Source organism: Selaginella moellendorffii, unplaced genomic scaffold (genome assembly GCF_000143415.4).
Source record: "Selaginella moellendorffii unplaced genomic scaffold, v1.0 SELMOscaffold_17, whole genome shotgun sequence".
Lineage (NCBI taxonomy): Eukaryota > Viridiplantae > Streptophyta > Lycopodiopsida > Selaginellales > Selaginellaceae > Selaginella > Selaginella moellendorffii.
This window is the reverse complement of record NW_003314278.1, coordinates 2,188,493-2,200,808: the sequence shown is the minus strand read 5'-3', so window position 1 is coordinate 2,200,808 and position 12,316 is coordinate 2,188,493. Positions and strand designations below refer to the sequence as shown.

Below are 12,316 nucleotides of genomic sequence, written 5' to 3'. Positions count from 1 at the left end.
TTAAAGCATGGCCATGGAGTTCTTGCGGTTTAGGGTTTTGGTTTTCCCTCGCTCGTCCAGGTATGTTCCTTCCACCCTACATTCCGGATGGATTGCCTCGGCAGGAAGCATCCATCTCCAAATGCCGCGAGAAATCCAAAGAACAATCACAAACGCTGCTTCCAGTGCTCCGCCAAGGGCCATTTCGCGGCATTCCGATTCAAGGGCGCGGCTTCTCGAATCCAGGCTCGAGCTAACAGCGGCAGCCAGAGGAGTTCTTCCAGCGAAGCGCTCCAGGCGTACATCAGGACTTACACCTCGGAAGAGTTTGAGATCCACAAGAGCTCCGTGGAACTTATCTCGTCGCTGCTGAGAAGGAAGAGGCCGGGCGATGATCTTCGGAAGCTCCTGGATGGATGCTCGCGGCTTTTGGACCCGGATGTGGTCGTGGCTGTCATGAGAAGATCTTCCAGGCCGGATCTGGCTATCCAGTTCTTCGACTGGGCCGGAGAACAGGACGGATACAAGCACGACGTCCACTCCTACAACCATCTTTTGGATATCCTCGTCAAGAGTGGACACCAGTTTAGAACAGGGAAAGTCTACAAGGATTTGCTTCACAGTGGCTGCTCGCCAAACCTGGTGACTTTCAAGATTTTGATCCGCGGGAACTGCAAGGCAGGACAAGCGACGAGAGCACTGGAGTTTCTCCGCGCTCTCGATGAGTTTTCAGTTGCTCCAGACGTTTACATCTTCAACTTTCTCATTCATGGCCTATTCAAGGACGGGAATCCGGATCAAGCAGTGAAGTTGTTTGAGAATATGGAGAGCTCGAGAGTGAATCCGGACATCTTCACGTACAACACGGTTATAAGTGGCTTGTGCAAAAGTGGAAACCTGGAAAAAGCGAGAGAGCTGCTGGAGGAGATGATCCGGAGAGGAGGGAAGAGTGCTCCCGACATTGTGACTTACAATACGCTGATCAACGCGTTCTACCGAGCTAGCAGGATCCGAGAGGTGTGCGAGTTCCGAGAGAAGATGAAAGCCGCGGGGATCAACCCCGACGTGCTGACTTGCAACATACTCGTGAGCGGGATCTGCAAAGATGGCGATGTTGAAGAAGCTCTCGAGATCTTGGACGGCATGAAGCTCGCAGGCCCGGCTCCCGATGTGATCACGTACAACAGCATCATCCACGCGCTGTGTGTGGCCGGCAGGGTCGTCGAGGCAGCCGAAATCCTCAAAACCATGAGCTGCAGCCCGGACTTGGTCACTTTCAATACCCTGCTCGATGGCTTCTGCAAGGCCGGCATGCTCCCGCGGGCTCTGGAAGTTTTGGAAGAGATGTGCCGGGAGAACATCCTCCCGGACGTGATCACGTACACCATCCTCGTCAACGGGCTATGCCGGGTGGGACAAGTCCAAGTCGCGTTCTATCTCTTGGAAGAGATCGTACGCCAAGGCTACATTCCCGACGTGATCGCCTACACGAGCCTGGTCGACGGCCTGTGCAAGTCGGGAGAGATCGAAGAGGCTCACAAGCTCGTCAAAGAGATGAGCGTCCGGGGATGTAGAACAGGAGTGGTGATGTACAGCAGCCTGGTGAGCGGCTACTGCAGGGCCGGGAACGTCCACAAGGCCAGGGAAATCCTCGCAGAGATGGTCTCCATCAACATGGTTCCGCCGCTCTTCACGTACAACATCGTTCTCGGTGGGCTGATCAAGGACGGCAGCATCTCCAAGGCCGTGAGCTTGATCTCGGACCTGGTCGCTCGGGGCTACGTCCCCGACGTGGTGACTTACAACACTTTGATCGATGGGCTGTGCAAGGCGAACCGAGTGAGAGAAGCTTGTGACTTAGCGGACGAGATGGCGAGCCTCGGGTGTTTTCCAAACGACGTGACGCTGGGGAGCGTGGTTTTTGGGCTGTGCCGGGTGGGAAGAGTGGACGACGCGTGGAGCCTGGTCGTGGAGATGAGCAGGAAGAGGCACGCTCCAAACGTGGTGGTGTATACTTCGCTCATCGATGGCCTGTGCAAGAGCGACCGGATGGACGATGCTTGCGTGGTGCTGGATGCGATGCGAGGCCAGGGCGTTGCGCTGGACGATTTCGCGTACAGGAAACTGATTGTGAGCATGATCCATGGGGGCCGGGTTGCCGAGGCGATGGCGATGTATGACGAGATGGTGGCGAGAGGCTTTCTCCCCGATGGCTCCACATCCAAGACTTTGGAAGAGGCTGCTATGTCAAACTCTGTTTTTGAGTGGACGAACCTGGAAGAAAACGCTTCGAGCGATCGAGTATGAACGATGGCTCCGCCTCCAAAGAGATACGCTGTCAAATGAGTTTGGAACGATCGAGTATGAAAGATGGCTCCACACCCGGAAGAGGCTGCCTCGTCAAATCCTTGGGAGGAAGATTTTTGGAACGATCGAGCATTCCAGTCCCAGTTCCAGTGCTGAAAATCTTCTGAGAACCAAGGATGGAGACACCCATCTTAAAAACTCGAAAAGCAAGCTCTATACAGTTTTCAACACTGCTCTATACAAGGCAGAGTTTTCTTCTCGTCCGCGAGCTCTAGGTACTCCACGAGCTCTACTCCACCTGGATTTGTTTCGGCTCCGGCTTGGCAGTCTTTGGAACGACGATAGTGAGAACCCCGTTCTCCACCTGGGCCTTGATCGCCTCCGTGTTGGCGTTCTTGGGCAGCCGGAACTTCCGCATGAAGCTGCCAAACAGGCGCTCCACCCGGTGCCACTTGTCGGTCTTCTGGGCCTCGTGCATCTTCCTCTCGCCACTGATCTGGAGCGTGCGCCCGTGCTCCACCGTGATCTTCACCTCCTCCTTGCTCAGCCCTGGGAGATCCACCTTGAAGACGTGCGCGTCGGGCGTCTCCAGCCAATCCACGCGGGTGTTGGCGGCGGCGCTCGCGTCCCTGGCTACCTGCTTGGAGGGCTCGTTGCCGCCGCCGCCGGACAAGATGGACGAGAGCTCCAGGAAGGGATCGAAGACACCATTGTCATTGCCGTAGAAGAAGAGCGCCATCACCTCAATCTACTTACTTGAAAGCTAGGAGAGACTGTAAAATCGATAGCTTAAAACGAAGCTAATGGAGGCTTGGAAGAGCTCCACGCCCATTTATACCTCGCAGAGTGGCAGATATCTGGTAAGTTCTATTGACAAATCTGGAAGATTCGTGCCAATACTCTTATTATTTTTTCTGTTCTTCTATTCTGATACAGCCACGTCATCAAAGTAACGGAACGCTAGAAGCAAAGTTCCCCTATATGACCACTATATGCTTTGAAGCAAGATACTGACTAGAAAGTATCTCTCCGGAATTCATTGGAGGCGATCAAGCGGTGCAGCTGCTGGCCCTGGTGCAATCTTTGGATCTGGCACAAGTCTGGAGAAGAGTTGCAAGAGACGTACCTGGGAAACTTGCCGGTGGACATGTATGGCAAATGTGGCTACGATGACGACGCGTGCAGCGCATTCCAGGCCATCCATGTCAAGAACATCTACTCCTGGAACTTTCTCCTCATTTTTCACTCCTCCAGCACCACCCAAGCTAAAGAGATTCTTGATATCATGCCACAGTGGAATCCTGTCTCTTGGAACGTTGTTCTTGGAGCAAATGCCCATTATGGGCATCCGTACCCGACGAAGATCTTGTTTGATTTGTCTCCGGAATGAGACGTGGTGTCTTGGAACGCGCTGGCATTTGCGTTTTCCAACTTCGGTCGCCTTTGTGAAAGCTTGTCTCTCTTTGACAAGATGCCAATTACCAGCTTGGTGTCCTGGAACTCTATCGTTTCGGCGTATACCCGGGATGGTCTCTGCTCGTGAAGCCTTTGACAGAATGCCCGAGCACCATGTCGTGTCCTGGAACTCAGCCTATGCTCAAGAAGGTGACTTAGATCAAGCAGTGATGAAGAACAGCCCTGAAAAGGATGAAGTGTCATGGACTGTGATGATCGAGGGCTTTTGCCCGCTCTGGGCATCTGGAACAAGCGAGGCGCTTTTATCAGATGATGGGCTCGAAAAGCGTTATTGCCAGCACGGCTCTATTATTTCAGGATGGAAACATGCAAGTCACGAAGAGCGTCTTTGACAGCCTCTCATAGAAGGACGTTGTGTGCTGGAATTGTATGCTTGCGGCGTATGTTCACTGTCGCGACCTGGATCACCCAAAAGAGATGTTTGATGGAATGCCTGTTCGGGACGTCGTCTCCTGGAACACCATGCTGGTCGGATTTGGAGACTCTGGAAACTTGATCGCTGCGAGGGAGGCTCACGCTAAAACTCCACAGCACAATGTGGTGTCCTGCAACGCCATGCTCCATGCGTTTGCTCAGGACGAAACCGTGCTCGACGCCGAGAGGAGCTTTGAATCGATGGTCGAGAGGAACCACATAAGCTGGAACAGCCTCCTCCATGCATACGTGATCGCAAAGAAGCTGGACATTCCTTGCCGAGTGTTCTTCATAATCCCTCAGTGGTGCGTAAACTCCTGGACGTCGATGCTGGTTGGATTCTACCAGGCTGGTGATCTTGAGACGGCCAGCATCTGGTTCGAGCGGATGCTGGATCGAAACGTTGTCTCTTGGAACGTGATGATCTGTGCCAACGCTCGCAGCGGCGATGCTCACCAAGCTCTCCGGTTGCTCAAGCTGATTCTCCTGATGCCGCCACCTGTTCTGTCACTGAATCCCTGTGCTGCCATCCCTGATCTTGCGCAGGGCAAGTTGATCCACTCCACGATTCCAGGAAAGATTTTCTTGTCGGACATCAGAACATCAGCATGTATGGCAATTTGGTCGTGTGGATCAAGCGATGGAGGTTTTTGCAAGGATGAGAGCATGATTTGGTCACCTGGAACAGCATGGTGTCGAATGCTCAGACTGGGCATACACTCCAAGTGCTCAAGTTCCACAAAACCATGGAACTCCACGGGATTTTCTCCAACGTGGTTACCTTTGTCAGTGTTCTCACAGCCTGCAGCCATTCCTGTACTTCAGATCCATGGTTGCTGACTATGCAATCGCTCCACTCAGAGACCACTATGTGGCATTGTCGATCTCTTGGGACAAGCACTTTTGCATTGGGCTGGAGAGCTGATGAAGGAGATGCTGTTTGAATTGGAAAGGACCATGCTAATAAATCTTGCTGAAGCCATGATGATGTATTCTTGGGAAGGAATGGGTTTATGACAGGAAGCTAGGGATTGATTGGGAGTGTAATATTTTGCATATTGAAGTTGGTGGTTTGATATTCCATTGATTAATGCTTTAGAATTAGTGAAGTTAGCTAATTTTTTCATGGTATACTTGTTTCTTTCTAATATAATTATGTTTGAGTTGGAGTATGTTTGTATAGGGTTTGTGTGAATTGCATTTATAAGGTGTTTTATGACATTTTTCTGGAGTTGCCTATAAGATTTACTTAGTTCTTGGAGCTACTCTTTATCATTGATAGTTGACTCATATTAATCCCCCTAAAAATGAGTAAATCAATAAATAGCTTGTTAAATACCTTTAGAAGCGCAAATAAACAAGTCTTTTTGGGCTGTTTCACTAGTGATGGTCAAAAATAAAGATGGTATATAATGTCTTTATATGAACTACAAGGGATTAATAATAAGACAATGAAGAATATCTACCCAATCCCCCATATTGATGATTTTCTTTATCATTTATATTCATATGGCCATCTTTGTGTCACCACATCTAGATTTAACAATTCTTGTAAAGGGGAATTAATTGAAGCTTCACACATCATATAAGATAAACTTGATATAGACAACAAGGGGAAGTTTCTTTCTCTTAAAATAGTTAATAGTAGTAAATACATTTGTGGTGTTTAATATTTTACAAAGATTGATCTGAAGCAAGGGTATCATCAAATTTATATCAAACCGGAGGATGTTTCAAAGATGGCATTCTAGACAAGGACAAGTCATTACAAGTATTTGGTGAAGTTTAACAAATGCTCCTGCATTGATGAATCAAGTTTAACACTTTGGAAAGTTTGTGATCAATTACTTTGATGATATTCTAATGTTCAACTGTATAATGGAAGAATATAAAATGTATGTGTGAAGTATTTTACAACTTTTGAAAGATAGTTATCCAAATCTGAGTTTTTTTAAGAGGAGATTGAATATTTTAGGCATTTGATTTTAGTGCATAGTATAAGAATTAATCCTACAAAAATCCAAGTTATGGTTGATTGATCTATACCTTTAACAATACATGATCACCATAGTTTCCTTGGTATGGTTAGAATTTTATCTTAAGTAGCCTCTTGCAATCAAGATAAATGTAAGTGATATTTTTATTGGGGCTATATTAGTTTTAGTTAGCTGTACATGAGCTACAAGTTTGATGCCATACAACAAAATTGGCCTACTTAAGATAAGAAGTTGTATATCATGATTGCTACTATGAAGGAATGGTGATATTATTTATATGAATCAAACTTTTATATGGATTTAGACTATCAGTCTCTTCAATATTTTAATCATCAAAATGATCTTCAAGGCGACCTTACTCATTAGCAAGAGATTTTATAGAAGATGTTCATTACATTTGGTACAAGCATAGAGCATAAAGAATATAATTATAGTGGTTTATAAACTCATCAAATAAATATTAATTGATTGTCATGATATGTTAAGTGTTGGGTATTTGGGGGTATAGAGAATATGTATATTGGTGAAAAAACATTTTTTTTAGCTTAGGAAATGTTGAGAAGTATATACATAGTTATTTGACATGCCAAAATGTCAAAATTAATTATTAGATGTTTGTTGGCCTTTATCATCCTCTATGTGTACCCAAAAACAAGTGGGATAACATTTAATAAACTTATAATTTTCTTTCAATCTCACACGGAAGGATATGGAGAGTTTGTTTTCAAGAAAATTAATTATTTATATTCTTGAGACTGAGAAGGATATAGAAGTGGCTTTCTTGCTAAAGAGAAAAACATATTCTAAAAGTCATTGTATTTTAGGATCATTACTTGGTTGCTTCATTGCTAATAAATGAAACATTTCCAATGCAAATGATGAGATAAAAGAAAATTGTTGTTAAATGGTTTGTTCGACAATAATAATAAAGATGGTGTCATTTCATTTCATATCACTATTTGAAGATAAAAAAAGAAAAAAAATTATTTTAAATCTTGTTTTTGGGACAAATTTATTACTTTTGGCTCAATACTTTCATAAGTGAAGAGATCAAGTTTTCTTTTTTGATAAATAAATTCTCTCTCACAATTTTATATTATATATTATTAACATTTATCATGCATTGTCACTATCTTCCCAAGGATGCTAGTGCATACATATAGGTAAAAAAAAAATTCATTTTCCCATTTGTAGCTTATGATTTATTCTCACAAGCTCATGAAGCTGGAGTGAAATTGATTAGTGCCACAACACACTTTATGTGTGATATAACAAACCAAATAAAGTGATTTTTGGATTTTGTATAGTTTTTTGTATAAAGTGTAAATTGGTATATAGTTATCTAAGTGGTAAGTTTTTGGTATCATTTTTTTTATATAATTTATAGCATTATTTATAAATTTTTATATAGTATTTTTTTACTTTGGTGCACCAATTCTTTCATATGGCTTTTTCACATAACTTTTAATAACCCACATAGTGTATAACTTAGATTATTGTTCACTGATATATTGTTTCGAATAATTATCCACTTAAAGTTTATAGACTATATGACTATTTAAATAAATTACAATGTGATTAATTATTCCTATCACACTCAACCATCCAATCTATAATAAAGTTAAATTCTTTTATACTCAATCTTTTATTTGTAAAAGTTGAATAGTGATATATTTTTGCTATATTGGTAGAGTTGTTATAAGTCTATAGTAACCAATTTCAAATTGCAAAGAAATGATCTTTTAACTTGTACATGCTTGAAAATGTTTATTTATTTATGCAAGTAAGAAAATGACTTAACACCACTCACCAAGAATTGCAAGATAGATATTTCAAATATGTAGATTCTTGGTATATTGTTAAAGCTCTCTAACTATTTTATTTATATAGTTTGCACCAACATAACCTTAACCTAGTTAAAAACAACTTCAGGTAATTGATATAAAATCACATCTAAAACCATATAAAAATGCCATTAAAAACTATCATAGTGAGGGAAAATTCAAACTTCCTTCAATAAACTCATAATAAAAAGATATATATATGATCAAAACACATAAAATCAAGGAGTTAGGATGTCATTTGATATATTTATCTACCTCTAATTTACCTCTAGAAATGTGATATCTAAGAATAAAAAATTAAAAAAAACAAAGTAAACACCAAGTTTTAAATATTGTAATTCAGATATAGGTAATACTTTATTGTGCAGTAAGTTTCAATGTTAACTTCAATCGAGAAGATCATATTGACTAGTGTATAACATCAATTCTTTAAGAACCAAAAATATAAAACATAACAAAAACTATATAATTTTAACGTATCTAGATTATTTAGATCTACAATCACTGCATTTATAATTCTGTTCAAGATGTAGTCATTCACTCAATATCCTTTATAGGAATTCTATCTTTATATTTATTCGGTTTAAGTACATTAGAGATATTTAGTGAATTTCACTAGCACAAGTTTGGTTTAAGTACAATAGAGATATTCAGTAAATTCCATTAGCACAAAAGGGGTTCATAAAGAAATCCAATTGTACCAATCTTTTACCGTCATGATAGTAATAAACAAGTATCCATAAGGATTGGTTGATAAGTATATTTTAACACCTAAAGTCACATTCATGATAATGATATTTAAGAAACTTTTTAGAAGTTTAGAAACCTCAAAACCTACAATCTTAATTAGTGCTTTATTCTTGGATTATTGCTCTTTTCTTTGTTTTTTATTTTTTCTTCATTGTTTTTAATTCTTTCTACCACTTTTCTAGGGTTGAATTCTCAATTTTGTGATTAAATTTCCTCACATCTTTTTCCCTTGATCCTAGAGCTCTAAAACTTCTTCACTTTCCTATCTTTTCTTTGTATTCTATTTGGTTCCTTTTCTTGTAGTAATTACCGATACAGAGTATTACATTAGAGCCTTTAACAATAATTTGGTTATGGGTTCTTATGCACAACAGAGCTTGATGTGATTCCCTATAGTCATCATATAGCATTTGAGTAAGATTCCCTAGAATATTGCAAGTGTAATCCAACAAATGAGTTTCTTTAACCAAAGTCAAGTATACTTGACTAATAGCATTTAGGAATTCTGTCTTTATACTTTTCTGGTTAAATGCACATACGAGGACCAATTTCTCAACTAAATTAAATGGAGACTAGAAAAGGGTATAACAATACCGACCTTCTATTGTTGTGTCAATAAAGAAAGAATATTTATAAGAATTAGCTAAAAAATAACTTTCAATACACATAATCACATTCGTGACAACTTCTTCATGACTGAGGAGTGTTTAATAGTAGTTTAGGGTTTCAAAAAGTTTCATGCATATTTACATGGTTCTCAGGCTGGCTACTTTACTATTAAAGTAAAAGAACTTGATTGATTGTATTGCTAAATAAGCTCTAAAGTCTTAAATATATAACTTTAAAATTGTTCATCATCTAGGATATTCTATTGTTGATATTGATACATTTTTTTAGCTCTTTTCTCTTCTTTTCTTTTGTTTTTGATGAAGTTGTTGTTCCAACCTTAGTAAATTTTTATTGTTAGCAGTTGTTATATTTAATGTTTAGTGTCCACAAAATATGGAACAAAATTTACCTTCTCTTTACAAAAAGTTAAATTGTCAATCTGAAGACTTCATGATGAGTTTAAGAATCTTGCATCATTTGCTAATGATTTGTCATTTTGGCATTTATATTCTTAATATTGCCTTAAGGATGACCTTATTTATTTTGTGAGGACTAATCCTAATAATCATTCATGGTTAGTGGTGTTTCAATCTTTATTCCATGCTTTCTATATGCTTACTATGGCTCTCCTATTCTAAACGGGCACATGGGACATTATCATATGATTAAGAAGCTACATAAATCTTTATTTTACCTAAAGATGTAATATAATATTATCCAGTAAGTGTATAACTGTGTCTAGTGCTAAGTTTATAATACTCCCTCTCATGCTATAAAAAGACAGTTGGAGTCAATTGTAGTTTCACATTTTTTTTAGTTGGTAGCATTTGATTTAATAGGGTTTTTTCCATGGTTAATTGCTTATAACAAGTATGTCATTATTGCCTCTGAATACTTGACTCACTAAGTGGAAGTTAGTGCTTTTGCTAATGTATCTATGACTATTATTAGATACTTCCACTTCAATGAAGTGGTATTGTAACAATTTTGTACAGATGAAATTCTCTTAGATAATGGTCTTGCATTTATGGCTAAAGTATTTCAAATTTTAATATCTTAATCAGTGATACACCACAATTTCATGAGTGTTTGTTATTAACAGATGGATAGGTTAGTAAAATGGCTTGTTCAAAGCAAAGTATGTAAACTTTCAATATTCAACTTGAGATTATTTATTGTCTCTTTAGTATATATATATCATAAGGGTACAAAGTTCCATTAGTGTTTCACTATATAAATTTTTATATGGTATATTGCTATAGCACACCCTATCTCTCTCCCCTTAAGCCAACTAGAAAAGGGGCAATTGCTTAATGAGAGAGCCTTTAGTGGCTATTTTATCCCCATTTATCCTGTAAAGTTCCAAGGATTTACAGTGATCACATGATCCATGATCACATGCATTACACTCACCCCCCCTTTAGAGATGTCAATGTCCTCATTAACTATTAACTAACGACCTCTATTGAGCCAAAAGGAACTAACACCTCCATTTCATCACTGAATCTACCAATCCTTCCATTGTGTAAACCAACTATTTCATGTGAGATAACTAGTCATCCACCCATACCGCAATCCCATGGTAAATACTTCCATTCATGGATACTCCACACAAGAGGAAAGACATATGCATGAATGCTCAATACGTACGATTTCAAATTTAGGGGTAGGAATATACTTTGCTCAAGGGTATATTATATTTTTTAAGTAGCCACTAATCAATGGGAACTATTAACTAACAACCCCTATTAAGCCAAGGGGAACCAGCATACTATAGTCCCGCACTGAATCTACAAATCCTTCCATTATGTAGATTAGTTATTTTATGTAAGATAGCTAGTCATCCACCTATACCACACTCCTATGCACGGTGGATACCTTCATCCATGGATACTCCCACACAAGAGGAAGGACGTACGCATGGATGCCTAATACGTACGATTTTAAATTTAGGGGTAGAAATATACCTTGTTCAAGGGTATATTATATTTTTTAGCCACTAAGGGCTTTCTCATCAAGCAATTGCCCTTTTTCTAGTTGGCTTAAAGGGAGAGAAATAAAGTGTGTTACAGTTGGTATTGGAGCTAATAGCACGGGTTTAATTTCTATTTTATCCCCATTTATCCCCCAAGGTTCCAAGGATCCATGGTGATAATATATCCAAATCTCATCCCATGATCACATGCGTTACAGTTGTTAACAAATTTAAATTTATCTTTAAGATTGCCATAAGTTGCCAATGTTAAGTTCTGAGATTAGTAGAGTTTACTAAACACTTAGGCTATGTATAAGTCGGATAATAATAGCACTATAATTCCCACCATTATTCACCTATAGAGTACAAAATGGATAATTTGGTGTCGCGAATGTGACTTTGGGTATCGAAAGTTACCTGTCGACCAGTCCTTACGGACACTCTTACCTTACTGCCATGAAAGTAGGAGGTCGGTATTTCTGGACCCATTATTAGTCTCCGCCTAAGCTAGTTGAGAAACTGGTCCTCGCGTGTGCACTTGACCAAATGGGCATAAGGACGGAATTCCTAAGTGTTATTAGTCAAGCATACTTGACTTGGTTAGAGAAACTCATTCGTTAACTTGCATTTGTTAGTGTTGGGAACCCCCATGATATTGAGTTTGGTCCCTCAATATTCGCTAAATGATAGCTTACCGTGTCTGCCAAACACCCTCGCTATCATGCCCTTTGTGTTAGTCTCATTTCGGTCCCAAATGCTATTTCTAGATTGTATCTAGATTTGCTCATTTGGCATATCTACGGAATGTAGAGATCGGCCCGAACACAATGGTGTCTGTTCCGTGTCCAAATTCACAATCTAAGGACATTCCATATTTAGTAAGTTTTGAACTTGTCCCAGAGACTAACTCCTGGTACTATGGTACTAAGGGAGGCTTGGGCTGAAAGCCCAAAGCATGTGTTCCT

At 40.2% G+C, this 12,316-nt stretch overlaps 3 protein-coding genes across 3 annotated transcripts in view; 2 read left to right on the top strand and 1 right to left on the bottom strand.

Annotated features, from left to right (window-relative positions):
* The first annotated feature begins 50 nt into the window (after positions 1-50).
* LOC9640303 (pentatricopeptide repeat-containing protein At5g41170, mitochondrial) lies at positions 51-2,544 on the top strand. Its single transcript, XM_024676273.1, has one exon. The coding sequence runs from the start codon at positions 88-90 to the stop codon at positions 2,284-2,286; it is 2,199 nt and encodes a 732-aa protein (XP_024532041.1). The 5' UTR covers positions 51-87; the 3' UTR covers positions 2,287-2,544.
* Positions 2,545-2,554: 10 nt separating this feature from the next.
* LOC112346726 (17.8 kDa class I heat shock protein-like) lies at positions 2,555-3,125 on the bottom strand. Its single transcript, XM_024676276.1, has one exon. The coding sequence runs from the start codon at positions 3,023-3,025 to the stop codon at positions 2,576-2,578; it is 450 nt and encodes a 149-aa protein (XP_024532044.1). The 5' UTR covers positions 3,026-3,125; the 3' UTR covers positions 2,555-2,575.
* Positions 3,126-4,191: 1,066 nt separating this feature from the next.
* Positions 4,192-12,316, top strand: part of LOC112346763 (pentatricopeptide repeat-containing protein At4g02750-like) — a 9,923-nt gene continuing 1,798 nt past the window's right edge. Inside the window, exon 1 of the mRNA XM_024676355.1 lies at positions 4,192-4,992. Within this exon, the coding sequence (XP_024532123.1) occupies positions 4,192-4,992 (801 nt within the window). The remainder of the gene's footprint in view (positions 4,993-12,316) is intronic.